The sequence below is a fragment of the Manis pentadactyla genome, chromosome 12, assembly GCF_030020395.1.
Source record: "Manis pentadactyla isolate mManPen7 chromosome 12, mManPen7.hap1, whole genome shotgun sequence".
NCBI lineage: Eukaryota > Metazoa > Chordata > Mammalia > Pholidota > Manidae > Manis > Manis pentadactyla.
In genome coordinates, this window is record NC_080030.1 from 11060607 (window position 1) to 11088551 (window position 27945).

At 54.5% G+C, this 27945-nt stretch overlaps 3 protein-coding genes and 1 long non-coding RNA gene across 6 annotated transcripts in view; 3 read left to right on the top strand and 1 right to left on the bottom strand.

Annotated features, from left to right (window-relative positions):
• SUGP1 (SURP and G-patch domain containing 1) overlaps positions 1-9965 on the top strand; it is a 37295-nt gene extending 27330 nt beyond the window's left edge. The window contains exons 9-14 of one of the 2 annotated variants that reach the window (XM_036895661.2): positions 6612-6718; positions 7496-7673; positions 8014-8120; positions 8862-9007; positions 9337-9466; positions 9777-9965. In XM_036895661.2, the coding sequence (XP_036751556.2) occupies positions 6612-6718; positions 7496-7673; positions 8014-8120; positions 8862-9007; positions 9337-9466; positions 9777-9803 (695 nt within the window). In that variant the 3' untranslated portion in view covers positions 9804-9965. Of the gene's footprint in view, positions 1-6611; positions 6719-7495; positions 7674-7919; positions 8121-8861; positions 9008-9336; positions 9467-9776 lie in introns of those variants that run through there. The other variant, XM_057489976.1, reaches the window with a different exon arrangement.
• A 2253-nt stretch (positions 9966-12218) lies between these two features.
• TM6SF2 (transmembrane 6 superfamily member 2) lies at positions 12219-19236 on the top strand. Its single transcript, XM_036895586.2, has 10 exons — positions 12219-12704; positions 14263-14366; positions 14688-14785; positions 14854-14957; positions 15343-15425; positions 15996-16120; positions 16279-16380; positions 16710-16802; positions 17468-17587; positions 18515-19236. Exons 1-10 carry the CDS (start codon positions 12265-12267, stop codon positions 18719-18721), a joined length of 1476 nt encoding a protein of 491 aa, XP_036751481.2. The 5' UTR covers positions 12219-12264; the 3' UTR covers positions 18722-19236.
• A 105-nt stretch (positions 19237-19341) lies between these two features.
• On the top strand, positions 19342-26628 carry HAPLN4 (hyaluronan and proteoglycan link protein 4). Of its 2 annotated transcripts, none has more exons than XR_008993042.1 (6): positions 19342-20239; positions 21013-21130; positions 21440-21802; positions 23480-23812; positions 24153-26060; positions 26226-26628. XR_008993042.1 is itself a non-coding variant. In XM_036895589.2 (6 exons), the coding sequence occupies exons 2-6, from the start codon at positions 20237-20239 to the stop codon at positions 24542-24544; spliced, it is 1209 nt and encodes a 402-aa protein (XP_036751484.1). In that variant the 5' UTR covers positions 19342-19995; positions 20127-20236; the 3' UTR covers positions 24545-26628. The 2 variants fall into 2 exon arrangements, 1 of the variants encoding a protein (XP_036751484.1); XM_036895589.2 differs by having other exon boundaries at positions 19342-19995; positions 20127-20239; positions 24153-26628.
• Positions 22979-23663, bottom strand: LOC130680033 (uncharacterized). The gene is made up of 3 exons (XR_008993043.1): positions 23526-23663; positions 23316-23401; positions 22979-23190 (listed from the first exon to the last, which is right to left on the bottom strand). It is a non-coding gene; the product is annotated as an uncharacterized LOC130680033 (long non-coding RNA).
• Positions 26629-27945: the final 1317 nt, after the last annotated feature.

Here is a 27945-nt window from a genome sequence, read left to right on the forward strand (position 1 = left end):
CAATTTCTCCATATCTTACCTCTTTATAATAGCTGTTCTAGTAGGTGTAAAGTGAAGCCACATTGTAGTTTTGATTTACATTTCCCTAATATCTAATGATGTTGAGCATCTTTTCATATGCATGTTGGTCCTCTGTATAGCTTGTTTGGAGAAAAGTCTATTTTAGTTATTTGCCCATTTTTAAATTGGGTTGTCTTTTGGTTGTTGAGTTGTAGGAGATCTTTATATAGTCTGGATATTAACCCCTATTCAGATATATGATCTGCAAATAGTTTCTCTCATTTGATGGGTTGTCTTTTCATTCCCTTGGTAGTATCCTTAGATGCATAAGAGTTTTAAATTTCAGTGAAGTTCAGTTTATTTTTTTCTTTTGTTGCCTATGTTTTTGATGTCATGTTTAAGAAACCATAGCTAAATCCAAGTTCATGAAGATTTGTCCCCATGTTCCAAGAGTTTTATAGTTTTGGGACATTGATCTATTTTGAGTTAATTTTTATATAATGCATAAGGTAAGGATCCAACTTCATTCTTTTGCATGTAGATATCCAGTTGTCTCAGCACCATTTATTTAAAAGATTGTTCTTTCCCCATTGAATGGTTTTGGCACCCTTGTCAAAAATCAGTTGACCATAAATGTAAAGGACTATTTCTGGGCTCTCTCTTCTATACTGGTTTGTATGTGTATCCTTAGACCAGACCATACTGTTTTGATTGCTTTGTAGTTAGGTTTTGGAATCAGGATTGTGAGTCCTCCAACTTTGTTCTTTTTTGAACTAGTCTGAGTCCCTTGAATTTTCATATGGAGTTTCAGATGGGCTTTTCCATTTCTGCAAAAAATACTGTTGGGATTTTCATAGGGATTATATTGCGTCTGTAGATCTCTTTGGGTAATATTGACATGTTAACAATAGTTAATGATATTTTAAGTCTTCCAGTCTGTGAACATGGGATGTCTTTCCATTATTTAGGTCTTTAATTTCTTTCAACATATTTTGTAGTTTTCATTGTACATGTCTTACACCTCCTTGGATGGATTTATTCCTGAGTAATTTGTTCCTTTTGATTCTGTTGTAAGTGGAATCACTTTTTAAATTTCCTTTTCAGATCGTTTGCTGCTGATGTATAGAAATACAACTGACTTTTGTATGTCGATGCTGTCTCCTTCAACCTTGTTGAATTCGTTTATTAGTTCTGGCAGTCTTTTTGTAGCTTCTTTAGGTTTTTCTGCATATGATTATGATCATGTCATCTGCAAATCAAGATAGTTTTACTTCTTCCTTTCCAGTTGGGATGCCTCTTGTTTATTTTTCTTGCCTAATTGCTCTGGCTGGGACTTCCTATACTATGTTGAGTAGAAGTGGTAAAAGCTGGTATCCTTGCCTTGTTTCTGATCTTAGAGGGGGAAAGCTTTTGGTCTTTCCCATTGAGTTTGATGTCAACCATGCGTTTTTATGTTGAGGACATCCCCTTTTGTTCCTAGTTGATTGAGTGTTATTATGAAAAGGGTGTTAGATTTTGTCAAATGCTTTTTCTGTATCAACTGAGATGATCATGTTTTTTTCCTTTATTCTGTTACTATGGTGTGTGTACACTGCTTGACTTTCTTACACTGAACCATGTGATATTGTGATCTATAAGAAAAATATATTTAGTCACTCAGATGACCGAAACATATTTCTTATGTGTATTTGGTCATCAGCCACAGTTCCTGGCTCACAGCTCCCAAAACTCATAGAATTTCCTGAGTGATAAGGGTTCCTTAGACCCAATTCCAAGGTATATGGTGAGGGTACAACAACAAGCAGTTCTCAGACACCAGCAGGGGCCCTAGAATTCAGCTCAGTTCTGACACTATACATCTGGAGACAGCTTCAGAGGACCATTGCAGATCCCAGGCTGTGTCACCGGGGCTTCCAACCAACCTGCCACAGATTGGAGGTTCCAGCAACCTCCTCCTCAACATTCAGTTAATTTGTTAGAATGGCTCACAGAACTCAGGGAAACATATACGTCCATCAGTGTATTAAAGGACATGATAAAAGATAAGAATCAACAGCCAGATGAAGACATACATAGGGCAAGGTGTGTGGGAAGGACATGGAGCTTCTGTGCTCTCTCTCAGAGTGTGCCACTCTCCCCAGTCTCCACCCATTTACCAACCTGGGAGCTCTTGGAAGAAAGGACCAAAAAGCTGTCCTCTTGGGTTTTTTTTATGGAGGCTTCATTGCATAGTCATGATTGACTTACTCATTGGCCATGGGCCGACTGAGCCTCCAGCCGCACTCCCTTCCCCGGAGGTGTGGGGAGGGACTGGAAGTTCATCCCTTTAATCACATGGCTGGTCCTCCTGGTGACCGGCCCCCACCTCCTGCCCTTGAGTGGGGTCCCAAAGTCACCTTCATTAATAACAAGACACCGTTTTATCTTTATGGCTGTGAAGTGTTCAGGGACTGTGGGTGAAGACCAAACACATCTGAGGAATGAATTTTAGTTATCTGAATGACCAAATATGTTGCTCTTATAAATCATCCTATTGTAGGGAACACCTTTTGCTGTATTATTTGTACTCTTGTCCTCAGTTCCTGAAATCACTTCAGAGTTGCAAAGGTGAAATGGTTGTCTTATTTATAACAGGCCCCTTTCCACCATAACCAGGCTTCTGTCAATTAGGTGATTTTGGAACACCTGAAGATGGGGGCTAGTTGCCAGGGGAACCAACCAGGAATAGAGCATTGGTGCCTTCAGTCCCACCCCCTGATTTCCAGGGAGGTGAAAGAGGCTGGGAGTTTGAGTCACCAGTGGCCAGTGATTCCCTCAATTATGTGTATGCAGTGAAGCCTCCATAAAAACCCAAAAGTATGGGGTTTGGAGAGCTCTGGGTTGGTGAACACAGGGCAATTCAGGGAGAGGGGTGCACGCAGAGCATGGAGGCTTCTGGCCCTTTCCTCACACCCTACTTTGTGTACCTCTTCTATCTGGCTGTTCCTGCTTATCCGTTTATAATAAACCAGAGCTCTAGTACCTAAAATGTTTCTCGGTGTTCTGTGAGCTGTTCTAGGCAACTAATTGAATCCAAGGAGGGATTCATTGGAACCTTCAAATCATAGCCAGTCAGTCAGAGGCACAGGTGATGACCTGGGCTTGGCAATTGGCATCTGAAGTTGGGGAAAGGGAGAGCAGTCTTGTAAGAGTGACCCACCCCTTAACCCGTGGAATCTGGCACTGTCTCATACTAGTGTTACAGTTGAATTGATTTGTAAGATACCCAGATGGCATCTGAGAGTTGCCTGCTGGAGGGCCTCCCCTGCCTTTCACTTCTCCACACCAGTTAGAATTGGTATCAGAACCCAATTTAAACCATCTTGCATTCCTGGGGTAAAACCCTCTTGGTTATGATGAATAATCTTTTTAATATGTGGCTATATTCAGTTTGCTAGTATTTTGTTGCTGATTTCTGCTTCTGCATTCATAAGGAACGTTGGTCTGTAGTTTTCTTGTAGTGTCTTTGTTTATCTTTGGTATCAAGATAGTACTGGCTCATAAAATGAGAAATGTTTCCCCTCCCTTCAATATTTTGGAAGTGTTTGAGGAAAATTAGCATCAGTTCTTTTAAGTGTTTGGTAGAAGTCATGATGCCATCTGGTAGGGCTTTTCTTTGTTGATAGGCTTTTGATGATTCATTCACTCTCCATATCTTTGTAAGTCTGTTCAGATTTTCTGTTTCTTCTTGAGTTAGTTTTGCTATTTGTGTTCCTTGGAATTTGTCTACTTCATCCCGTTACCCAGTTTGTTGGTGTGTACAGTTTCCATAGTATTCTCTTATCCTTTTTATTTCTGTAAAGTCATTAGTAATAGCCCCTTTTTCATTTTTTATTTTAGTGAGTCTACTCTCCTTTATTCTCAGGCACTCTATCTACAGGTTTGTCAATTTTGTTGATCTGTAAAAAAAAACAAAACAACTTTCAGTTTCATGGGTTTTTCTCCATTGTATTTCTATTTTCATTTATCTCCATTCTAATCTCTGTTTCTTTCCTTCTACTATGAGTTTTTTTCTTCTTTTTCCGGTTCTTTAAGGCATATGATTAGGTTATTGATTGGAGACCTTTCTTCTTTTTGAATGTAAGCATTTACAGCTATAAATTTCCCTCTTGGCACTGCTTTTGCTGCATCCTGTAGGTTTTGGCATGTTGTGCTTTTGTGTTCATTTATCTCTAAGTATTTTCTAATCTCTCATGTGATTTACTCTTTGACCATTTGCTTGTTTAAGAGTGTGCTGTTTAATTTCCACATATTTGTGAGTTTTCCAATTTTCCTTCTGTTACTGGTTTCTAGTTTCATTCCATTATGATCAGAAAAGAGACTTGGTATGATTTCAGTCTTCTAAAATATACTAAAACTTGTTTTGCAGCCCAACATATGATCTATCCTGGAGAATGTGACATGTACACTTGAGAAAACTGTATTCTGCAATTGCTGGGTTGTATGTTCTATAGATGTCTATTAAGCCTGGTTGGTTATAGTATTGTTCAATCCTCCATATCTTTATTGATCTTCTGTCTAGATGTTTTATCCATTATTAAAAATGTATTGATGTCCCCAACTATTATTGTAGAACTGTATTTCTTCCTTCAGCTCTGTCCATTTTTGCTTCACTATGCAGCTCCATTAGGTGTGCCCATACATTTGTTATATCTTTCTGTATCAAACATTTATTAATATATAATATCCTTCCTTTTGTAACCTTTTTTGCCTTAACTTGTCTCTTGTAACCTTTTTCCATTAATGTCAGATTTGTCTGATACAAGTATGGCCCTCCCAGCTCTCTGTTACTATTTGCACAAACTATCTTTTTCTGTCTTTTCACTTTCAACCTATTGGTGTCTTTGCATCTAAAATGAGTCTTGCAGACAGCATATAAATGGATCCTGTTACCTCCCTTAAGCTTGAAAGTATTGCATTAGCTCTTGTTACAGAAAGCTCTGTAAATGCATGATGATAACCAAAATAATAGCCACAGTCAATTTTGCACATTTAGCTCTGACTTCTCCCCCCTTGACACAGTCTCCTTGCTGACACACTGCCAGCGTGTGGCCTCTTTTTCTCATTTTCTACCACAAACCCACATGGGTATCATCACATTGTATAGATGATAACTGGTGACTCAGTTATCATGCTGTCTGTGTGACTGCCCCCCACTGCAGCCTGCCTCGAGAACAAAACCTTCTCAACCTCCCTCACTCCCAGCTGGACTGGAGCTGGATGCACAGGCACATTAAGGAGTCCATATGTGCCCTGGCACCAACAACACCCACATTTGCCTTCTAAAGACGGGCCAAGAGGGAAGGCACTTCACCCGGGTCACCTGGTAGACCTGGTGGCCTTGCCCATCCAGCTCTGAGGGTGGTCTCTTATGCAGTGTCCCCTGGCCCAAGGAGGAAAACGATTGATGGATGATTCTAGTGCTCACAGGGTACTAAATAGCACCTGCATCCAGGGTGGGATTGCCCTCGAGGGCCTGTTCCCAGCTAATAGTGCTCAGATGTGCCTGCTGCTCTGATCCATGTCCCTGAGGTCTGGCCCCAGCTCCCAGCTGGTGAAGAAGCCCAAATTCCTGGGGTCTAGTGAACAAGCACAGGCTCTAGGTTCAAGCCCTACTGGCCCCCGTAGTCCTGAGGTGGGGTGTGGGCAGCCCCCACTGCCTGCTCACTGGTGAAGTGGCCCAAATTGGAGAGGGACTGTGGGGACACTCCAGGCATACAGCAGGCTCCTCAGACCTTGGCTCCCTTGCCCTATCCACAGGCTCCCCCACATCCTTCAGAGCCCCCACCAACCTTCAAGGAGGGATTGGGGTGCAGTGGTATGGTCCGGGGGCACCTGTGGGTGGTTCTTGCAGGCAAAGACCAAGCTTCGGTGAGTGGGAGGGCCTGACTCTCCCACCCCCGAGAGGGGCCTCTGCACTCCACTCCTGAATTCTCCCCCAAAAGCCACTGCCCGAGGGGTGCTTGCTGCCGCCACCCAGATGGGGCTGTCCCGGCATCTTCACGTGGATTAGTGTTGCATCTGCAGCCAAGGGCCGAAACTGACACTAAATTAAATGTCAGTAGCTTTGAAGATAGTTGGCTGCCTCCCTGGAAGGAGCTAACTGAGCCACACAGCTGAGTATCATGCCAGACTCTGAACCCTGTATGTCTACACTGGGCATCTGTTTGCTGCAGGGCTTCCTTTCAAGAGCCTGTGTGCCTGAACACACACATGTGCACATTCATCTCAGCTCTCAGCTCTCTGGCTTTGCAAAAGTCCCTGCCATGTTACCCATCAGCTGCATGACCCTGAGTGAGGCCCTGGGCCTCTGAGTTGTGGTGTTGACATCTGCTTCAAGGGGGTTGCAGCCTCCCTGCCTGGGGGTTTCATTCCTACATATGCAGAAATGAAACTGGGCACACGTGATAGAGCACAGTGACATGGGTGACATGGGGTATGGGCCGCTGTGGTGGACGGCCCCGCCGCGTGTGCTGGGTGCCTCGGGAGTGTCAACACAGGGAGTCTGTATGGTATGTCAGGGCAGGGCTGGCCTGAGGGCCACTGCTGACCAGCCTGTATCTTATTTCCAGTTCAGGACCTCAAGGGGCTGGGCTACGAGAAGGGGAAGCCCGTCGGTCTGGTGGGTGTCACAGAGCTGTCAGACGCCCAGAAGAAGCAGCTGAAAGAACAGCAGGAGGTGAGGCCGCAGGGGCTCTAAAGGCTCTGGTGGGGTGTTGTCCCACCCCAGCCATGGTCATGGTATATTCTTTCTGAGCCTCCCTGTGCTGGGCACACCCCAGTCAGGGGGAAAGCTCCTAGGGAGGCAGGTCCCCTATCAACAGCATGCCACCCACTAAGGGCTCCTGGGCCACTCCTGACTGAAGAGTCTCCACTCCAGTTTCCCTCCCAGTTCCCTCTGGCACCCAGTTCAGGACAGACCTAGCTAGACTGGGTGCGCTGACCCGTGTGAGGGCTGCTCAGTTGGTGGGAGCGGTGTTGGGGTGGGCCCAGCTCAGCAGGGAGTTCTGTGGCCCAGGCCTTGGCCTCTCTGCTGCTGCCCTGTGAAACTCAGGGTGCCTGCCTGTGAGTCCTCAGGTTCAGCTCAGTGCAGATGCCACCAGGCTGGCAGCCCTGTCGCACCACCCTTAACCCTGCCCAGGGGTCAGGAGCCCACATCACCCTCATTCTGCCAACAGTGATAGTGCCCAGATGTGCTGGGTTCCAGGCCAGGTCCCAGGCTCTGGGCAAGGCAGGGAGGGGTCCTTCCTGATCAACACAGGGATTCAGGAAACTCGGAGCACGTCCTAACAAAGGACTCGGTGCCTCTTCAGCACCTTCTCCAAGCCCTGCTCATGTGCCTGCCACAGAGAGGGTGCAAGGCAGGAAGTGAGACCCTGACCTGCACGGGGGAGGCAAGGGGGTCAGCCTGCACACGTGCTGCACAGCCTTGCTCACTGGCGTATGCTGCCCACAGATGCAGCAGATGTATGACATGATCATGCAGCATAAGCGCGCGATGCAGGACATGCAGCTGCTGTGGGAGAAGGCGCTCCAGCAGCATCAGCATGGCTATGACAGTGACGAGGAAGTGGACAGCGAGCTGGGCACCTGGGAGCACCAGCTACGGCGCATGGAGATGGACAAGACTCGGGGTGGGCCAGGGCACAAGTCGCAGGGAAGGGGGGTGCCTGCGGGAAGCTCAGGAGGCCCCGTTCACACACCAGGGTCTTCAGCCCCTTCCTGGCCTGTATGGTCTTGAGCAAGAAACTCAGCCTCTCTGGGCCTCAGTTTCCTGAGTGTTCACTGGCTTTTGAACATGCTGCTGAGCAGGGCTGCCTGGGGGAGCAGAGGCTTGTTTATGGGTTTCAACCAGCCGCCTTACTCCCCCACGGCCCCAGACTCCCTACAAGACTCCTGCCTGTGCTGTGGGGCCTCCCGGCCCGCTCCCCACCCTCCTCCTTCCTGTCCTCACCTTTCCTGCTCTCTGGGCAGAGTGGGCCGAGCAGCTGACACAGATGGGCAGGGGCAAGCACTTCATTGGGGACTTCCTGCCGCCGGATGAGCTGGAGAAGTTCATGGAGACCTTCAAGGCCCTGAAGGTGAGCCTGCAGGGTCTCAGCACAGCCCCTGCTCCAGGCCCATCCAGCAGGCAGCCTGCTTGGCGTCTGCTTCCTGCTGCCCCCCTCACAGTGGGTGCCTGTGGCAGCCGCGTGCCCCCCTCATTCACAGGAGGCATCTGTCTATGACATGCTGTCTGTGTGGGGAATTAGCAAATAGCAGCTCAGCTGCGGCTTCAGACACATTTCCGGGGCTTGAGGGAAATTCTTTCATCAGGGCCCAGTAAGTGTAGTTTATAGGCAAAATGTTTCTTGGACAGAAGCCCCCATGGGATGGGCTCTCTGGAACAAGAACCTAACATTCCCCCCGTGCTGCCAGCGCGCTGGCACAGCAAGGCAGCTGACACGGCACGCTCCACGCCATTTTTGTGTGTGTGAAACTGTTTTGTATTACATAACAGCAGCAAGGTGCTCACTCCATTGACCACAGCCTCTGTTTAGCACTCTGTGTAACAGAGTAGGGCTTTTCTTTGGTGATCAACCATTAGTCTTTCCTACGGTGGATGAGGCCCATGTGACCTCTTGGACTTGGCCACCAGGGTGCTCAGTGCTGTGTGTGGCCCTGGGGACCCTGAGAAGGAGCAGCTTGGTTTGTTTGCAAGGAGTTGGACCTGGTCAGGGGAGGCCAGTAAGGCCTTAGGTGGGAAGAAGGATTTCTGGGCAGAGCTGAGAACAGAGATAGATGTGACCCTCATGAATGACAGCCGCTGCCTCGCCCTGCAGGAGGGCCGCGAGCCTGACTACTCAGAGTACAAGGAGTTCAAGCTGACGGTGGAGAACATTGGCTACCAGATGCTGATGAAGATGGGCTGGAAGGAGGGTGATGGGCTGGGCTCAGAGGGCCAGGGCATCAAGAACCCGGTCAACAAGTGAGTGTGGTCCTCGGTACCTGGAATGGGGGTTTCTGTGGATGCAAAAGGAGATGGAGGGCCCGCCCTGGGTCTGGTCCTGTTGCTGAGCTGGGAGTCAGGGATGTGAACTCTGGTGTTGGGACCATCCTGGGCCCCTCCCTTTGCCCACAGTGCAGACGTGTCCATACAGATGTCACCCAGCACAGCCCCCACCCCCAGAGCTGCATTGGCATGCTGCTGAGCCCAGCTGGAGGGGGCAAGACCTCCCTGGCCCAAGCGCAGGCCCTGCACCCCCTCCCCCTGGCACCAGCCCGGCCTTCCTGCTCACACCCCCATCACCCTTGCAGAGGCACCACCACGGTGGACGGTGCCGGCTTTGGCATTGACCGGCCGGCCGAGCTCTCCAAGGAGGACGACGAGTATGAGGCCTTCCGCAAGAGGATGATGCTGGCCTACCGCTTCCGGCCCAACCCACTGGTGCGTGTGTCCCTAACTGAGCTGCAACTGTGTGTGGGGGGGGGTCCATCTGTGTCCCACCAAGGTACCCAGTTCACTCGCTGTAGGGGGTGGTAGACACCCGGGTGACACCTGTGCCTCCTTCCCCACTCCAGCTAGACAGGGTCTCCGCAGCAGCCCCCAGTCTCACCCTCTGCGCTTGAGCCCTCCTGCCCTCCACGCGAGGACGTGACCTCAGCTAACCCGGCTCTGGAAGGTTCTGGGCTCTGGGTGGAAGGCACTGGAGACCTTTAGCATCAGCCCTGCCCCTTTTTTGTTTTTTTCACCTCAGAACAACCCCCGACGGCCTTACTACTGAGTATTCTGGAGAAACACAACAACGTGCTTCCAAACAACCAGCCGTCCCTGGACTATGGAATGTTCCGGCCTACATTCCTGCCCACCCTTCCTGTTGTCGCGAGTGTCATACTGTGTATTAAAAGTCCCAGTGCTTGCCCATGGAGGCAGCCTGGTCCTGTCATTGCCAGAAACCCGTCTTCCTTAGCCACAGGGCCGGGCCAAGCGAGTGGGAACAGGATGCTGCCATCTAGGCTCCCCAGCACCCATGGAATCCTAGACAACCCCCTTGGGCTGGGATGGAGTTTAGGGGCGGACCCACCGAGCTCCCTGGGGTGGGGAAAGACCTACCAGCCAAGATTGGGCCAGGGGCATCAGGGACCTCCCAGCCTAGCACTGCACTGCAGGAGAGCGCTGGGTAGGGGTCTCCAGGAGGGCCCAGCCCTCCCTCAGATCTTCCAGGCAGGGGGACCCAGGGCACTCCTGTGCCCCTCACCTTGCCAACAGGTGGCACTGACAAGACCCCACATAGCAACACCAGCCAGTGACAGGTCCCTGGGGCTGGTGCCTCTGGGCACAGCTTTGTGGACAGATGCACAATGCTGACACATCACACACCTCCTGAACGGGAGGAATGGGGTGGGTGGCCCAGACCTAGGAGACTGTCGAGCACTGGGGACCTGAGGGGCCCCCATAACTCACCCACCTGCCCAACATGCACCCAGTGGGTCCTGCTCCACCCCGGGGGGGCTCATGGGCTCTAAGGACTCCAGCTGGAACAGCCTCCCAGACCATCCTGCATTCACACGGTCACTCAGCAAATGCTGAGCACCACCTGTGTGGATGGGCTTTGCCCCCTCGCAGCCACAGTCTGCTAGAGACATGGTAGTGACTACAAGCACAATCTGAGACTGGCCAGTGCTATGAAGGAACCTGGAGCTATGGAGGTGGTCTGGAAGTGTCTGTTTGGTGGGGTTCAGGGACTGAAGGTCTCAGCAGAGTTCAGGCTGGGGTGACACACACCACCCTGTCTTCCAAGGAGTCTGTGCCTAGGGTGGGGCAAGGAGGTGGCATGTACCCATGTGTGGAGGCTTCTAGTGGGCCAGGGTCTGGAGCACAAGGGTGAACCTCTGGGCACCCAGAGGTTGCAGTGATGGGAACCCCAGTCTCAGTCCTAGGCACCCTGCCATCCAGGTCAAGGTTGCCCCTCAGTTGAATTCTTAGTAACTGGGAGGTTTGCCAGTATCAGTCCATGGACTTTACCCCCAGGCACAGGGAAAACCGGAAAAGATGGCCTGTAAATGCTGTATGTGCAGGCACCTCCCAGACTTGGGGGACAAGGCGAGGTTGCTAGACAGACCTGGACCAGACACTCCTGACTCTTGAGAGAAAATGGACTAGTGTGGTAGGGAGGGTTGCCTGGAAGAGGAGACATTGGGATCTGCTTTAAGGGGTGAGGGTCCCTCTTGCAGACAGGAGAGGCCTGTGGGGTGCTGGTACAAGTCAAGTTGGGAAAAGTGAAGAAACAGGCTGGAGGCTTAGGTCAGCCCAGAAGAACCTGAACTTCAACCCATGGACAACTGGACACTTTGGGAGGGAGGTTATCATGTTAGGGGCTACAAGATCATGACACCCACACTTGGATGAGATGGAACCTAACTGGCACAAGTCCAAGGGGCTGCATGGAGGAGGGTTAGACCCTTAGCCCAACCACAGACTGGGAACCCCCCCACCCAAGAGCAGGAATCAGAGTAGGCACTGCCTACCCTATTTACAGCAGCCACAAGTATTTGCAAGAGTCAGGCTTGTTGGAAGGGGTGACAAAGACAGCCAGCTGCCCCCTAATTCTCTCCTACAGCCCCCTCCCTGGTCCAGTGTCCCCACTTTTTATCTTTGAACCCAGCCCAGCCCCTCCCAGGCCTTTCAGAACACAGAGCTCCCCTGCTTGGAGCCCCCCAACCACAAGTCCAGCCCAAGGCTTCTTTTAGCAGCTGAGCTCCAAGTCTGAACTATTGTTGCTGGGAACATTGTTCCCAAGCTCCTCACCAAAACAGCCCCACCACTGCCTAACAGCCCTCCCCTTGGGGTGCCACCCTTCTACTATACCCACTTGTGAGCAGGGTCTCTCAAGGTGTTGGGGCTGCGTAGGCGGCTTAGAGCACAGAATCACCGAGTCCTTCAAGGGACTCTCCCCCTCCCCCCACAAGTCCAGGGCAGTGGCCGCCTGCCTTGAGTTGGTCCCCAGGCCCCGTCAAAGCTTCACACCTGCACACGGTTAAATCTGGCCACGGCGTGAACACTCAAACCAGAGCACCCGAGCAGACGGGGTTCCTCGATCAGCGCGCACGGACAATGCACTCTTGAACTAGGAGGAGGGACGTCTGCGGAAATTAGGAGTTACAAAGGCTGCCTTTCAAGGCCGACATTGGAACGCCGGTGCCTTAGGGATAAAGAAAGCAGAAGAGCAGAAGGCGACCTGGAGAATGAAGTTGCTGGCCCAGGGCTTCCAGACGCAGGTCCGGACCTCAGAGCGGAAGCGTCCAAGGCACAGAGGGGGAAACAGGTTGCGCAGCGGAGACGGCCACCGAGGGCCGCGCGGAGTCCAGCGAGGGGCTACAGGGGGAGGAGCCGCCGCAAAGGGGAGGGGCCTCGGAGGCTCCCCGGGAGTGCGCGGGGCGACCTTTGTGTGGGGCGGGGCAGGCCGGGCCAAGTCGCTGCCAACTCCGCACACACACACACACACATCCGCGCCCAGACGCGCCGCCGCGGATCAGTCGAGCGCCCTGGAGCCCGCGCCGGGGACGAGCCGGGGTCCAGGCGCCCCCACTATGGACATCCCGCCGCTGGCCGGCAAAATCTCGGTTCTGTCGCTCTGCGCCCTCCCCGTATCTTACGTGCTCAACTACGTCTCGGCGCTCTCGCAGTGCGTGCCGGGAGGGGCCGGGCGGCCTCCCGGGGGGCGGCGGGGGCGGAAGGGAGGACGCGCGCTGTGCCGGCCTGCTCCGAAGAGCCCGAGCCCCTCGGCTCCGGCCGCTGAGGAGGAGGGCGGGGCCAAAGAAGCCCCCTCCAAGCGGAAGTCCCCTTCCCACCCGCCAGGAGGCTGTGTGGATGGGATGGGGGCGCTCCTGGGACATTTGGGGTCTGGGGAGGAAGGACGTTGAGAAGCAGAGCCCCCAACAGGGCAGGGTTTTGGAGGGTTACAGGGGTTTTCCCAGGGATGTGCCCGGCGCTGGATCCATAGTTAACAAGGGTCAAAGTGTCCCAGATAAGGTCCCGGTGACCCGGCTCTTGCCACACACACTCTGCTCCACCGCCTCTACCGGATGGTCCCTCCAACGCCAGTCACAAGCATGGGACTTTCTTCTGTGAGGGCTGGCCCACCCTGTTCCTAGCCTCAGTTTCCCTTACATGCTGTGACCTCTGCTGACCCTGTCTCTAGACCCCAGCCCCGTGGATTCCTGCCACAGGGTACTAGGCATGCATAAGCCCCTCAAGCTCCCAACCTAGCTTACCCCAAAACATGGGAGAGAGGGATTCTTGGTTCTGGGTTGGCTCCTTGGGTACAAATTCCTGGATGCATCTCCACCAGACCCTGAGTAAGTCAGGTAGCCTCTGAGAGCTCATCTTCATTGTGTAATGAATATATTCCTAGTTCTCATCCCATTACAGTTAAGGATTATGAATAGTGCAAAGACTCTGGTGTGTCTGATGTAACACCTGATACTGTAATTGTCTTTGTTGGTCATATGGGTTCAGGGTGGGAGTCCAGGGATCAGAGGGGTTTATGAGAAGGTAGGAATCTGAAGAGAGTGCAGGGGATAGTGTGTGACCCTGGATAGGTCTCCCTCTCTGGACCTTGGTTTGCCTACCTGTGTTAGGATCTGCCCAGAGATCTGGCTTCTATTATCTATGCAACTGGTTATCTGCCTTATCAGGTTGCTGGGGACAGATCAGGGCAGGGGTTGGGTGAAGTTGATGCAGGCATTTGGACTTTAGCTGGAATGAGTCAGGAGTATCAGACAGTGAGGTGGACAGAACTAGGCAGTAGAGACCCTCCAGCAGGCATGGGAGCTGGGTCTGGCCACGGGTGGGCTTAGGGTTGTCCCATGTCTGATGGCAAACTGAGTCAAACACATATCCACATACAGTCAGAAAGGGCTGACAGATGCTCCCTCTGTACCTGGACTAAGGCAATGATTCTTTCTGAGTCAGGGAGGACATCTTGGAGGAAGAGCCATGAAAGATGGGCCATGAAGGATGAGTAGGAGTTTGCCAACTGGAAGAGTTTCCAGGAGGCAGAAACAGCTGGGGCAAGAGCCTGGTGATGGGAAAGGGCAGTTTCAGGGAAGGACATTCCTGGACAGACAGATGCTTCAGCCTCTTCACCTGGAGCTTCCCAGTGCCTGCTCTTGCCCTCACCAGGGTGGGATGGGGCCTCCGCACTAGGCCTGGCCACCCTGACTTAGTTTCCCTCTCCACAGGTCTGTGGGGGGAGCATTGATGAGCACCCTGATCCTAGGTCTGCTCTTTGTGGCTATTTACAACTTGTCCCAAGGCGAGATCTCCTACGACCCACTCTATGCAGGTGAGTGAGTGGGAGGAGGGCCTGCTGAAGAGGACATGTCAAGGCCTCTCCCATCAGACTGGAGAATCTCAGTGAGACTGAAGAGTGCCTAGTGATTGGGGAAACTCAGAGGGCTTCCCCCTTAACACAGAGACAGTGACTCTTACAGCTGGGGACCCCCAAAAGCAGGGACTATGCGAGAGGCCGGGCTGCGGGTCGTGTGACCTGCGGAGTGGGGACTAGGGGCAGTTGGGCAGGGAGTCCTTGCCTGGAATCCAGTCCTGCGGCTCAGCGCCAGGCCCCACCCACACCCGGGCCCGGGCCCGCCCACTCTCCTGGCAGTGTTCGCTCTCTTTGCCTTCTCGTCGGTGGTGGACCTCCTTATCGCTCTCCAGGAAGATGGCTACATGATGGGCTTCATGGAGTTCTACACCAAGGAGGTACGTAGGGAGCAGCCTGGGATGCTCCTGCCCGACTGCCGCTCTGAGCCCTGCACCTGCCCCCACAGGGCGTGCCCTACCTGCGCACTGCACACGGAATCTTCATCTGCTACTGGGACGGCACCGTTCACTACCTCCTCTACTTGGCCATGGCCGGTGCCATCTGCAGAAGGTGTGTGGGGTGGGCAGGGTGGCACCTGGACCCTGGAAAGGAGGTCCACCCCTTTAGGTGGAGTCCTGGGCCGGGATGTAGCTGCAAGTGTCTGTAGGAGAAATCAGAAGGCCTCTCTCGGGCTTGAGGGAGAAGGGTCCAGGGAATGCCACAGGTGGAATGGTGGTCTGCCTTTCCCTTCTCTTGTCCTGCACTGTGCCGGGGCAGCCACTCTGTCCTTGGCCAGAGGGTCTGACTCATTCTCTCATTCAACTACTCGACTTCTTTCACTGGGAAACTGTGAAAGACCCAGAGCTGGGGAAGCCACAGTGGATCCTGGGCCCTGGCTGGAGCTCTGAACCTGGGGGACAGGTGTCTACTGGTCACTCTTCCGTCACCCACCCAGGAAGAGGTACCGAAACCTTGGGCTGTACTGGCTGGGATCCTTCATCATGAGCATCCTGGTGTTCCTCCCGGGAAACCTCCTTGGTAAGGACTTGGCTTTGAGGAATCCCATCTCCTTGGCTGGGTCACTGCCCTGTGCCTGGAAGCCCCCAGGGGTCCTCATCCCCTCCGCAGGGTCTGCAGAGGCCCTCCTCTCCGTATTCCTGTCTCCTGGCCTTCCCATTTCCTCTTGGTGAGAGGAGCACATTCCAGGCTGTTGGCCCTGGCCCCAGGAATTTGGCCGGATTGGTGTTCTCGCACAGGAAGGGGGAATTTTAAAGCGGATCGTAGGTAGGTCTTGGGAGGCAGAGCAGTGAGGCAGTCTGAGATGTGGGGATGGCTGAGCAGTAAGAAGCCCAAGGTGTATCCAGGGGAAGCACAGAACAGCTGAAGCATAGGAGCTGTATCCAGAAGGTAAATTGAGGCAGGCCAGGCTGAAGAGCATGGACATCATCTTGTGAGCACTTGGCAGCCAGAAGTATATTAGAGCTTGGGCAAGGGTGGCATTTGTGAATTAAGACTTCCAGCCAGGGGCTCTGGCATGGCTCAGCTATGGGTCTGGCCCGGCCTGGAAGGTTCCTGCTGGGTGACACTCCCTCTCTCCTCCCATGACAGGAAAGTACAGTTCAGAGATGAGGCTCACCTTCTTCCTTGCCATCCCCTACATGCTGGTCCCATGCTGGGCTGGTATGAGGGTCTTCAGCCAGTCCCAGGCACCCACCTTCTGCCCACCGCATGTGGTGAGTGCCTTGCCTGAATGTCCCCCATCTGAGTTGTTTCCAGTCAAAACATTGTCTTTTGAAAGGATATCCTTGGTCATTAGAAAAGAAAGGATGAATCTTTGTGGAGTGCCTGTTGGATAGCTGGCTTTTCACACTGTGTCTCTCCCATGGGGCAGGTGCAGGAGGAGCAGAGGAAGGGCCTCCTGCGACGCCCAGTTGACCTGGCCCTCGTCACATACCTCATCTTTGCCGGGCTCTTCACTCTCTTCCGGGGCCTAGTGAGTCTGCACTGGCCTTGTGCCACCACAGCCTCCCTCCCTGCCCTCCACCTCCCACTGGGTTCCCTTTACCCAGTGCATAAAGGCCACAGCCCTCCTGTCTGATCACCCGGGGAAGTTCTTTGTCAAGTCTGACCTGAGTGTGGTGTGACCAAGCCCCATGCCCAGTAAACTCCCAAGCTCCAACACCTGTGGGTTCCCAGCCAGCAGGGGAGAACCAGGGCTGGGGGAGGCCAGCGCAAGGGGCGTGAGCCCCACCCTGGTGCATGGTGAAGTGTCTTGTAGGAGGGATGTTTGAGGTGGCTTGTCGGCTTGTCTGTCTGCCCCAGGTGGTACTTGACTGCCCCACAGATGCCTGCTTTGTCTACATCTATCAGTATGAGCCATACCTGCGGGACCCTGTGGCCTATCCGAAGGTGCAGGTGAGAGGGCGGCTGGGAGGAAAGGGCCATGATCCTACTGCGGATAAGGGTCCACTGGGCCTCTTCAAAACAGGTGCCAGAAACAAGTCAAATTGGCGAAGCACAAATGGAATTTGTTGTTCTGCTGAACAAGTTCAGATATTGTCTTCATGTGCGGCCGGATCCAGGAACTCAAGGATAGCTCTGTCCCTGGCTGCACTTCCTTTGTATGGGGCTCCACTCCTAAGTAGTCCTTTTGTGGTATGACAAAAACAGCCTTGGGCAGCTCCAGGCCCTGTTTAGCTGGAAAAGAGGAATGTGAGCCTGTTTCCTCAGAGCAGATGCACGTGTTCCAGCCATGCTCTGACTGGCTCAGTTTGAATTACATGCCCATCCTGTAGCTGACCATTATGGCCAGGAGACTGGGGTGTTCTGATTGGCCAGGCCAGGGTCACATCACATGCTTCTTCTTGAGTGAGGTGCTGGACTCAGGGTGTGTGTTTGTGGAGTCAGGGGAAGACCCAAGGGTAATAATAGGAGCAGTTTGCACAGGGGTGGGGTGTGCAGAATGTCCCCTTCCTGGGTGGGGTCTGAGGCTGGCCAGATCTTCCCTGGGGGACCCAACTCAGGTGCTTCAGGAGACTTGGCGGGGTGGCTGCCCATCCCATTGTCTGTGTGCCCCTCAGATGCTGGTGTACATGTTTTATGTGCTGCCCTTCTATGGCCTGGCAGTCTATGCACTCATCTTCCCTGGCTGTACTTGGCTACCTGATTGGGCCTTGGTGTTTGCTGGAGCCATTGGTCAGGTGAGGTGGGGCTTGGAGGGAGAGGTGGGTAGTATGTGGGGAAGAAAGTTTCTACCTACCCATCAACTGCTTTTATGATGCCCCTGGTAGGGTGGTGCTGGGCCCTTGAGAGGTCCCGCCCCCAGCCTGCTGCCCCAGGATTCCTACTTTGGGGGAGAAAGAGCCAGAGATAGACACTCCCAATTTCATGGGATCAGAACTGAAGAGAGGGAGGAATGGGGGCTGAGGAGGATTCCAGAAGGGGCAAGGTTTCCTAGAAGAAGCATAGGAAGTGGGCTTTGATGTATGGGTATGAATTCTCCAGGCAGGAATGGGAACAGCATAAAGAAAGGCACAGAGGGGTCAGTGATTTTGCAGAGCTATAATGTGGGTAAAAGCAGAGGCAAGATAAATGGGCAGCTAGATGCGGAGGGCTTTGAACTCTGAGCTCGGGAGGTTGTGCTGAGAATAGTAGGAGCCATGGGAAGTGTTTGAGCAGTGACAGTCCCAGTTGGAGCTGGGGTCCTGTTTCTGGGTTCCTGATGGGAAGTGATAAAGCCTGGGCCCAGGCCAGGGCAGTGGGGGCCAGGAGGACATCCATGGGGTAGAATTGGTGGTATTTGTGTCAAGGGTCGTGCGTGAGCTGGCATGGGGAAGAGGAGTTGAACCCACATGACAGAGATGAGGTGCAGGGCCCAGCAGATGCAGTAAAGGTAGTTGTGGCTAAGCATTTGAGGAGCAGGTCACAGACAGATGGACAAGGACAGACAGGGCATGTGAAAACAGGAATATTTAAAGACAGCGGAACTGGAGATGGAAGACAGGCAGGTGAACAGACCCAGCAAGGAGAGGATAGTGACACTCTGGACTGCCCAGGGTGGAATGTCAGTGATACCAGGCCTTGTTCTCTCCTGGCCCCTGAAATCCCTCCACCATTTGTGGCCACAGGCGCAGTTCTCACACATGGGTGCCTCCCTTCACCTGCGCACCCCCTTCACCTACCGAGTGCCTGATGACGCCTGGGCCTGCTTCTTCACGTGCAACCTGCTCTATGCGCTTGGCCCCCACCTGCTGGCCTTCCGCTGCCTGTGGTGGCCTACCTTCTTCCTGCACCCACCCCCTGGGCCCCCAGCACACCACAAGAAGCAGCACTGAGGGAGCCATGGGGCACCCCAGGACTCTGTTTACATGCCCAGCCCTCCCTGCCCTGGGAAGGGTGGGTTGGGCTTTGGAGAGGAAGGGGTATGTCTCTGGGTATGGTGGTTCCAGGACAGCAGGGGACCAGGAGGCCCAAGGGCCGTGGGCTCCAGCAGAGAGGGACACAGCCACGCTCCGCTCCCATGCTGTCCCGACTCCACATAGGCTCTTCTACTCCCTCCCAGAGCCTACCCATGGGCCCTCTTAGGAAAAACCCTTTGATACCCAAAACGTTTGCTGCCTCAGTATTTCAGGGTGCAGGGGCAAGGGACCTGTTTCTCAGACCCCACCAGGGCCTACTCATCACTGCCTGGCTGACCATCAGGAGTTGGAGGTGCTGGACAGCCGAAGCCTGCCTCTGGTTGGTGTGTACAGCTCCACCTGAGGCTCAGAAAGGGCCAGAGACCTGTCTGAGGTCACAAGCAGAAGAGAAGTCTCAAATCTAAGCTCTGCCAATAAATTATAACAACTAATAGTGTGGCACAGTTATTAAGCACCTGCTGTATTCCATGCCAAGGGCTAACCTCACCTGCTACATGCTGGATCTCACCCTGTACTTCAGGTGGGAAAGATTCTGGTCCAAGGTCAGTTTCCTGGATGTCGCTGAGTGAGGGGTGGAGTCCTGTCTGGGCCTGTTCAAACATAGAGCTCATAACTTTGCCTCTGCTGTCTGGGGGGCTCATATTTTGGGGGAAGCTGAGGCTGTGGAGGCAGCCAAGGGATTGGGGGAAGGGTTCATTGTTTCCTGGTTCAATTTTTGAACTTGGGTGAGAGGCCGGGTTCAGGGTGACCCCTGCTCAGAATGGGTAAGGGGTTGATCATACTCCCCTGCTCCCTGCCCTACTGTTTATTAGACATCTAGCAAAGAACCAGCACTCCCATTCACCAGAGGTGGAAACTGAGGCTTGGAGAGACCAAGCGCCCCCTCCAAGGTCCCACAGCCAGTGAGGGGTGGAGGGGGCTTTGGACTTGTTGCTGCGTGTCTGCCGTGCAGAGTGTGTGACTGTTGTGGGGCCCCTCACCCCACAGAGTGAGCACCTTTTGGGTGCCGGAGCCCAGGACCCAGAGATGGTCTCCCAACGGCAAACGGGAAAACTAATACCGGCCCACCAAGCCCCTTTCCCAGGTTACGCAAGCCCTCTGCCCACCCAGGGCGTCCAAGATGGAAGGCCCCACCAGTTCTCCCTCCTGCATTTTAATGAGGCCCGGAGAGGTTGTCCCGCGGGCTCAAGGTCAGCCAGGCGGGCAGCGAACTGCTCCTGCACTCACTGTCAAGCGCGCGTTTCCTCCTCCCGCGGAGCGCGTACCGCCACGTTCCCTTTAACGCCCCCCCTCTCCAGCCATCTCCCTCCTCCCCTTGCAGGCAGACGCCAGGATTGCGCCCCCTGAAAGGACCTGCCCAGTCCTTCCCGGGTGTGCGGGGAGCGCAGTCCCAGCTCGCGGGGGCCCCTCGGAGGGGGCCGCACGGGCAGGATGGTGAGTGGGGCCGGAGGCGCGTGTCCCTGTAGGTCCTTCCCCGGGATGCTGTCTCTGTGTCTGCGTCTACGTCGCTCCGTCTCTCCCATCTCTTCTCTGTCTCTCACGTTCTCGTGTCTCTCTCTCGAACTCTCGGCCGCCTTCGCAGCCCCTCTCCGTCTCTCCCTACTTTTCCTTCCTCTTGTTTCTCCCCTCTTCCCTCCTCCCCTGCGTCCCCCCACCTCGGTGTGCCCCCTTCTTTGCGTCTCTCCCGCTCCCCCATCTCTCCCCGCTTCCCTCTCTGTGTGTCCTCCCCTTTCTCGCCCTCCCTGTGTGCCGGTCTCTATCACCCCCCGCCGCCCGCCGCCGCCCCTCAGCCCCGGCACGGTTTGCTGCAGTCTCCTGGCGCACCGATAACCTTGCCGCCGCCGCTGCTCCAGCTCCCCCTCCTCCCCCCTCCGATCCCGGGCCGGGGCCGACACGAGGGGGCGGAGCTCGGGCCCCCTGCGCTGGGGTTAGGGGGTCAGGCGGGATGCCCGCGCAGAACTAAGGCAGGGTGAGGCCCTGGCGTGGGCTCTGCACAGGAGAGAAGGGGTGAGCGCCCGGAGGAGTGCGGGGGTGGGGGGAGTCTGGAAGGGTCTGCCAGCCCCCTCCTTGGAGGGGTCCTCTGGGGCCCTGGCTGGGGCGGGGACCTGGGCACAGGAGGAGTCCTTGCCGCGGGGAGGGCAGGCCAGAGGAGTGATCCTCCGAAGGGCAAAGGCTAGGAGGCTGGACTGAGCGCCCCGTGCCCCCAGGTGTGCGCTCGGACGGCCCTCGGTCCCGGCGGGCTCTGGGCCGCGGCCTGCGGAGTCTTGCTGCTCGCGGTCCCCGTGGGGGCGCAGCGCGGCCGAAAGAAGGTAGTGCACGTGCTCGGTGAGTCTGGGCAGTGGAAGCGGGTCTTGCCAGGCAGGAGCTGTGGTCAAATGGGGTGGCCTGGGTGCAGGGAGGAGACAGGGAGTGGGGCACTGAACGTCCATGATAGCCAAAGCCCCACACCCCAGCTCCGGCCCCTTCCTCCGCTGAGTCCCAGGCCCCTCCCCTGGCCCCTCTGATAACCCTGATCTCCACCCAAGATTTCTCACACCCCCTCCTCCCCAGGGTCCCCTTCCCCAGGTTCCCCCTCCCCAGGTTCCCCCTCCCTGCCCCTTGGACCTCTTCTGAACCCTGCCTGATCACCTGCAGAGGGTGAGTCTGGCTCCGTAGTGGTACAGACCGCACCGGGGCAGGTGGTCAGCCACAGGGGTGGCACCATCGTCTTGCCCTGCCGCTACCACTACGAGGCAGCCGCCCAGGGCCACGACAGCGTTCGCCTCAAGTGGACCAAAGTGGTGGACCCTCTGGCCTTTGCCGACGTCTTCGTGGCACTGGGCCCCCAGCACCGGGCATTCGGCAGCTACCGCGGCAGAGCAGAGCTGCAGGGCGACGGGCCGGGGGATGCTTCCCTGGTTCTCCGCAACGTGACACTGCAGGATTATGGGCGATATGAGTGTGAGGTCACCAATGAGCTGGAGGATGACACAGGAATGGTCAAGTTGGACCTGGAAGGTAAGCAGCCCATGGGCAGAGTGAGCTGTATTTCTAAGAAAGGAGAATGGGGAGTATTGCAAGGAACAGAAACCATATCAAGTTGATCTGAAGGAACTGAGAGGCTTGCTGGGATACAGTTTTTCTCCCCAGGGACATTGGACATGTCCAGAAGGGGGTTGCTGGTGGCATCTAATGGGTAGAGGTGAGGGATGCTGTGACACATCCTACAATACACAGGACAGTGCCGCAGGGCACAGAATAATCCAGTCCAGAATGTCAGTAATGGGTTTAGGGTGCAGGCACAGTGAGATCCAGGCATTCACATGCCAGGAACTCCTCCCTCAGCTCTGCTTCCCTTGCGTAGGTCTTCCCCAATGAAACCAAAGGACAATTGATTTCCTAGGAATGCTAGCTAGAATCCCAGAGTTGTCCCTGAGCGGCCCAGCTTGAGTCACGTGCCCATCCATGAGCCAATCACTGTGGCTGGGTGATGGGATGCTGATTGGCTGACAGTGGAGCTTGGAGGTGGGGCTTCTATCTGAAGAATTCCTTCACACTTGGTTTGCCTTCCTCAGTCCATTTTAGAAGATGCTAGGAGAGCTTTCAGAGCCCTCACTTGCTGAACTTCCCAACAATAGCAAATAATAATAGCGACTTTCCTACGTTGGGTGTTTTCAATATGCCAGGCTCTTGAAGAACTCTCTGTTGTTTCTCATTTAGTTTTCCAAAAACCCTGAGGAAGACGCTATTACCAGCAGATGGGAACTGGCTCAGAGGTTAATTAGAGCCTGGCCCAAGACACAAGCTAGTGAGTACAGAGCCAGGACTCAAACCCTGATACGTCAGGCTTCAGGTCTTCTCTCTGGCCCCTTCACTCCTTCCCGCTTCTGTTGAGAGATGCATTTGCACCTCTAAGGTTTGCCCCTCAAAACACAGACACACAAGTTGCTCATGAGTTGAGTTGACAGTGAGTCCAATGAGGGACAAGTTGTAAGAACTGAAGGTGGAAGGGAAACCGATGGGACCTGTCCTGGGCAATGCTGGGGATCAAAGAGGTTTTTGCCCAGAGTTACCTTTCAGGGGAGTCAGCACTGGACACAAACATTCCCAGGTCTGTGGACAAGAGGGAAGCTCTTACTGCAAGGGGAATGTGAGATGCATGTAGGACTGAATGGAGAAGGCTTGTGGGAGCTGTTTTATTTTTTTAATTTTTAAAAATTTTTTATTAAGGTATGATTGATATACACTCTTATGAAGGTTTCACATGAAAAAACAATGTGGTTACTACATTTACCCATATTATCAAGTCCCCACCCATACCCCAATGCAGTCACTGCCCATCAGTGCAGCAAGTTGCCAGAGATCCACTATGTCCCTTCTCTGTGATACACTGTTCTGTGTGGGAGCTGTTTTGAAAGATGAATAGTTCATCAGGTTTTGGAAAAGTGAGCAAAGAACATGAGTAAAGGTGTCCAGTGGTGGAAATGATTAACTGTGTTAAGGGAAAGGGTCAAGTGAATTCTAAACTTACGGCGAAGGGAGTCTTGAGGGGTGCGAGCTGGGAAAAGGCATGGTCAGGTCTGGAGCCAGAGCAAGGGATGGTCTGGAAGGTCTAGGCTGAAGAGTCACGTGTCACTCTGTCAGGCGGGTGGAGGCGGGCTGGGGGCCCGAGCTGACCCCCGTGCGTCCCGCCAGGCGTGGTCTTCCCATACCACCCCCGTGGAGGCCGCTACAAGCTGACCTTCACCGAAGCGCAGCGAGCGTGCGCTGAGCAGGACGGCATTCTGGCGTCGGCTGAGCAGCTGCACGCGGCCTGGCGCGATGGCCTGGACTGGTGCAATGCGGGCTGGCTGCGCGACGGCTCCGTGCAGTACCCGGTGAGCCAGCCCCGGGAGCCCTGCGGAGGCCTAGGCGGGGCCGGGAGCGCCGGGGTTGGCGGCAGTGCCTCCGGGGGCGTGCGCAACTACGGCTTCCGCCACAACGCGGAGGAACGCTACGACGCCTTCTGCTTCACATCCAACCTCCCGGGTACGTAGGCCCCGCCCCCACCATTCCCGAAGCCCTCCCCGGCCCTGAGGCCCCGCCCCTAGACTGTCCTCTCATGGGGTCCCTTTCCCTCTTTTCCACCCACGCCCCCGTTTCCTCTCCCCTTGCCCTTCGTCCCCATAACGGCCCTCTTAGGGGTCCCGACCAGGAGATCCCTCCCCCAGAACTGCCACGGCGCAATTAAGCCTGGCGCCAACACTGCCCTGGCTGAGGCTGGGGGGGTCCCGGGCTGCAGGAGTTGAGGTGGGGTGGTGGTGTCCTGAATCCCGAGGAGGCCAAGTCCCGGGAGCGGCCCTAACCACTCTCGCCCACCCCCCTGCAGGCCGCGTGTTCTTCCTGAAGCCGCTGCGGCCCGTGCCCTTCTCGGGAGCTGCGCGCGCGTGTGCAGCGCGCGGCGCGGCGGTGGCCAAGGTGGGGCAGCTGTTTGCCGCGTGGAAGCTGCAGCTGCTGGACCGCTGCACCGCGGGCTGGCTGGCCGACGGGAGCGCGCGCTACCCCATCGTGAACCCGCGCGCGCGCTGCGGCGGTCGCCGGCCTGGCGTGCGCAGCCTTGGCTTTCCCGACACCGCGCGCCGCCTCTTCGGCGTCTACTGCTACCGTGCGCCCGGAGCGCCTGACCCCGCACCCGGCGGCTGGGGCTGGGGCTGGGCAGGAGGCGGTGGCTGGGCTGGAGGAGCGCGTGACCCAGCCGCCTGGACCCCGCTACGCGTCTAGGCCCAGAGCGGAGGCGGCTGGGGTGCCTGGCGGCTGGCCGAGTGCCCTGTGGTCTCTTGGAGACAGAACACGCCCCCTGAGGTCCCCAGAAACTGGTCAGTCCCACAGACAAGTCCCTCGGAGTCCCCCGGAGACCGACTAAGCCCCACCTCTCCTGGACAGTGGGTTTCCCCTCCTCCCCCGACTTAATCCAGGAGGTGGGGCACACCCTTGAGGACACCTGGAGGCCAGCAGACCTTAAGACTGGCCATGCCTTCCCGAGGTCACCTGGAAACAGACGGAACCATCGCCGTGGTCGCCTGGAGGCTGGACCCCCGGGGTTATCTGGGGACTGGCCACATGCCCTTTGCCCCTGAAGACTGAAGACTGATCCCTTATGGTCACCTGGGTACTGAACCCTCCTGTCACCTGTAGGAAAACCAAAAACCTCAGAATTCATCAGGTGACCACACACGTGGTCGCAGGGAGACTGTGGGTTCCTGTCCTCTCCCCTATGGAGACCTAGAGATTGGGTACTCCCATTCTTCCCGCCCCCGCCAGTCCCCGGAAATTTCCACAACAGGCCATGTCTTCAGGACACCAGGGAGAACAGCCCCATCCGTTCAGTTTCACGGGAGACCACCCTTGTCTGTCACCGCTACAGCAGACTGACACCCCCCAGCTGGCTCGCATAACTGGCGGCCATGCCCCACCCCTCAGGTATCTCTCTGACGGGAGCAAATCCGCCCCCTGACGGCCCCTTTCCTGGCTGTCACCAAAGAGACCGTCCCCTCGGCCCAGGGACCCATACGATCCATGTCACTTACTGTGGAGACAAGCTGCCCCACTTCCCATTGTTACCAAGGCGACCGGCCCAGCTTCTGTCACCTAGAGGCACACAGCCCTTCCCTCATTGGTCACACCCATAAGAATATTGCCTCCCTTCTCCAGCTGTAACCATGGATACCACACGTTTCTCATCTCACCAGCCCCCACCTCAGAGACCTACAACTCGACTTCAGGCCGTCCCCGCCCTGATCAACCGCCACTGCAAGCTGTCCCTCATTGGTTTTCCTGCCCTCACCATGGAAACAGGCTGCCGCTCTCCCCAGGTGTATCCCAGCTCCTTGTCCCCCCGCCAAGCCATACCCCCAAGCTGCTATTCTAATTCCAGTTGTTGCCGTGGAGACCAAACTCTGGTGTCTGAGGTAACAGAACACCTGTCCCAAGGCTTTCCCTTGTGGGCAGGGCTCTTCCCACCAAACTGTCACCATGGAGACTGTCAACGTCATCCCCATGACAACCGACCAAGCAGCTCAGCTCCCAGAAACTTCTTTCCATGGGGTGGAACTGCGCCCCATAGGGCTTCATGTCTGCCCCTCCACCAGATGGGCCCAGTCCCCAGCAGCCTCCCCAGACCCCGCTGGACTTCCGGAGCTGCTGGACACCCTCCGTTTGCACGCTAAGTATATTCCAGACAGCAGCTGTGCACGAGACACCTTTGCAACACCCAGGTGTTTTCATTGCCTCCGTGCAGGTGAGCAAACAGGCTCCGGCGTGCCCTTGCCTTTTGAGCTGTGAAAGCAACTGGACTCCCCTTTTCCTAAGAACACATCCTCATTTTCACTGGGCTCCTCTCTCCTTTCCTAACTCCCCACACCATCACCCCCCCAATGCCCCTCCCCACAATTTCCCTCCTTAGAGATGCAGGAGAGAGAAAGTCTGTAAACCTGGAAATCCATCCTGAGCTCCAGATTCTAAGGGGCAATTACAGCTAAGAAGTGAGGACCCAACCAGAGTCCCCAGTGTTGGGAGCCAGCTTGGGAGAGATGGCCCGTGCACATGGCCGCCCCGATGATGGGAGACCCAAGCTCCGAGGTCTTACCTGGAGTAGCACTGGGGTCCCTCCTGAAGCCTTCCTTAAGCCATCCATCTTGAGGAAACACATCTGTGGGTCTTGAAAGCAGATAGGCTTGGGTTTGAATCCTGCCTCTGTTGACCAAGTGACAAAAGACCTGAGCCTGTTTCCTCCTCCTCTGTACCCGGACTGTTCTGAGTGAGTGCAAAGCATACAGCAGGGGCTCAATAAATCTTTTCTTTCTTTCTTTATTTTCTTGATGAATGAGAAAATGAGGTAGCCAGGGGGTAATTACTGCATAAACGCACTTTGGTGAACAAAATGTTTCCAAGCCGGGGCAGCTTGATGATGATTCTATTGGGAAGCATCTTTGGTGATTCCTCAAGACCACTCCCCACTCTCCAATCTCTCTTTCCTTTTCCTTCCCTTGTCTTGCTCCCACTGTTCCCCTGAGCCATCCCCCAGGGGTCTGGCCCTTCTCAACCTTGTTCTGACTCGGTCACTGACAGATCCAGTGGTTCCTCTCAATCCCCCAGCACGGGATGGGGAGTTCCTGCACCAGGAAGGCAGAGATGTTGCAAATTTTCCCTGGTGCAGTGGACAAGCATTCAAAGTTTCTGGGATACAAAAGCAGAAGAGGAAAAAGTGTAAAGGTCTGATTAGGTTGTACAAGTGCGATGATAAATGTAACTGCTCATCTTCAATACCAGTGACAAACCTCTCATCTGAAGGCAGGGTGCAGCTCCTCAGTTAAGAGTGCCTCCGGCTCTAGCTGGGCATTAGCTTCTGGAAAGGCGGTAATGGTAAGATGCATGTTTCCAGAAAGGAGTACATGGGATTTCTTTCATCCCATCTCTCCCTGCCGGGATCCTCCCTCCATTCCATGGCACCAGATCCCCCTGGTTTTTCCATGAGTATATTATATCTGAGTGTAAAGTACACCATACCAAGGGAGTAGAAGGGACTGACTCCATCCTCTTCCAGCTCGGCCATTGAGTGCTGTGGCCCACCCCCCTGGGCAATCCTGATTGGCCCAAGGATGGACATAGAAGCAGGCAGACCAATGAGACTCAGACCCTGGGAGTTTGGTGGCTCCATTGAGCTGAGGGAGCCCTCCTTCTGCTCAGTACCAGCGCTGTTGGAGTGGCAGTCTCCAGGGCCCACTTGGAGGAGAGTTACAGGATGACAACCTGGAAAGAATCTTTCCTGAAGCTAGTTATTCAGAAAAATGTCTCTCTCTCCTGTTCTCCACCACCAAATTCACTTCCCAGAGACATCTCAAGTTTCTTACATGTCCTTCCAGAGACGTTTTATGTTCATTCAAGCAAACATGAATGTATATTTCTTTGCCCCATTTTTACAGATGAGAGTGTGCAACACATTTTCCTATATTGTAAACTCCATAACAAAATTCACCATTTAACCATTTTAAAGTGTACGTTCAGTGGCATTTAGTACATTCACAGTGTTGTGCAACCATCACTGCTATTCTAATTCCAGGTTATTTTCGTCATACTAAAGGAAAATCCTGTACCCAGTAAGCAGTTGCTCCCCATTCCTCCCT

Excerpts from the sequence above, each read along its gene's own strand:
- TM6SF2 (XM_036895586.2), top strand. The coding sequence starts at position 12,265 with ATGAAGTTGCTGGCCCAGGGCTTCCAGACGCAGGTCCGGACCTCAGAG. Across the intron at positions 14,958-15,342 it reads GCCGGTGCCATCTGCAGAAG|GAAGAGGTACCGAAACCTTG; the intron begins GTGTGTGGGGTG and ends TCACCCACCCAG. Across the intron at positions 16,381-16,709 it reads TCACTCTCTTCCGGGGCCTA|GTGGTACTTGACTGCCCCAC; the intron begins GTGAGTCTGCAC and ends TGTCTGCCCCAG.
- HAPLN4 (XM_036895589.2), top strand. Across the intron at positions 21,131-21,439 it reads GAAGGTAGTGCACGTGCTCG|AGGGTGAGTCTGGCTCCGTA; the intron begins GTGAGTCTGGGC and ends GATCACCTGCAG. Across the intron at positions 23,813-24,152 it reads CTTCACATCCAACCTCCCGG|GCCGCGTGTTCTTCCTGAAG; the intron begins GTACGTAGGCCC and ends ACCCCCCTGCAG.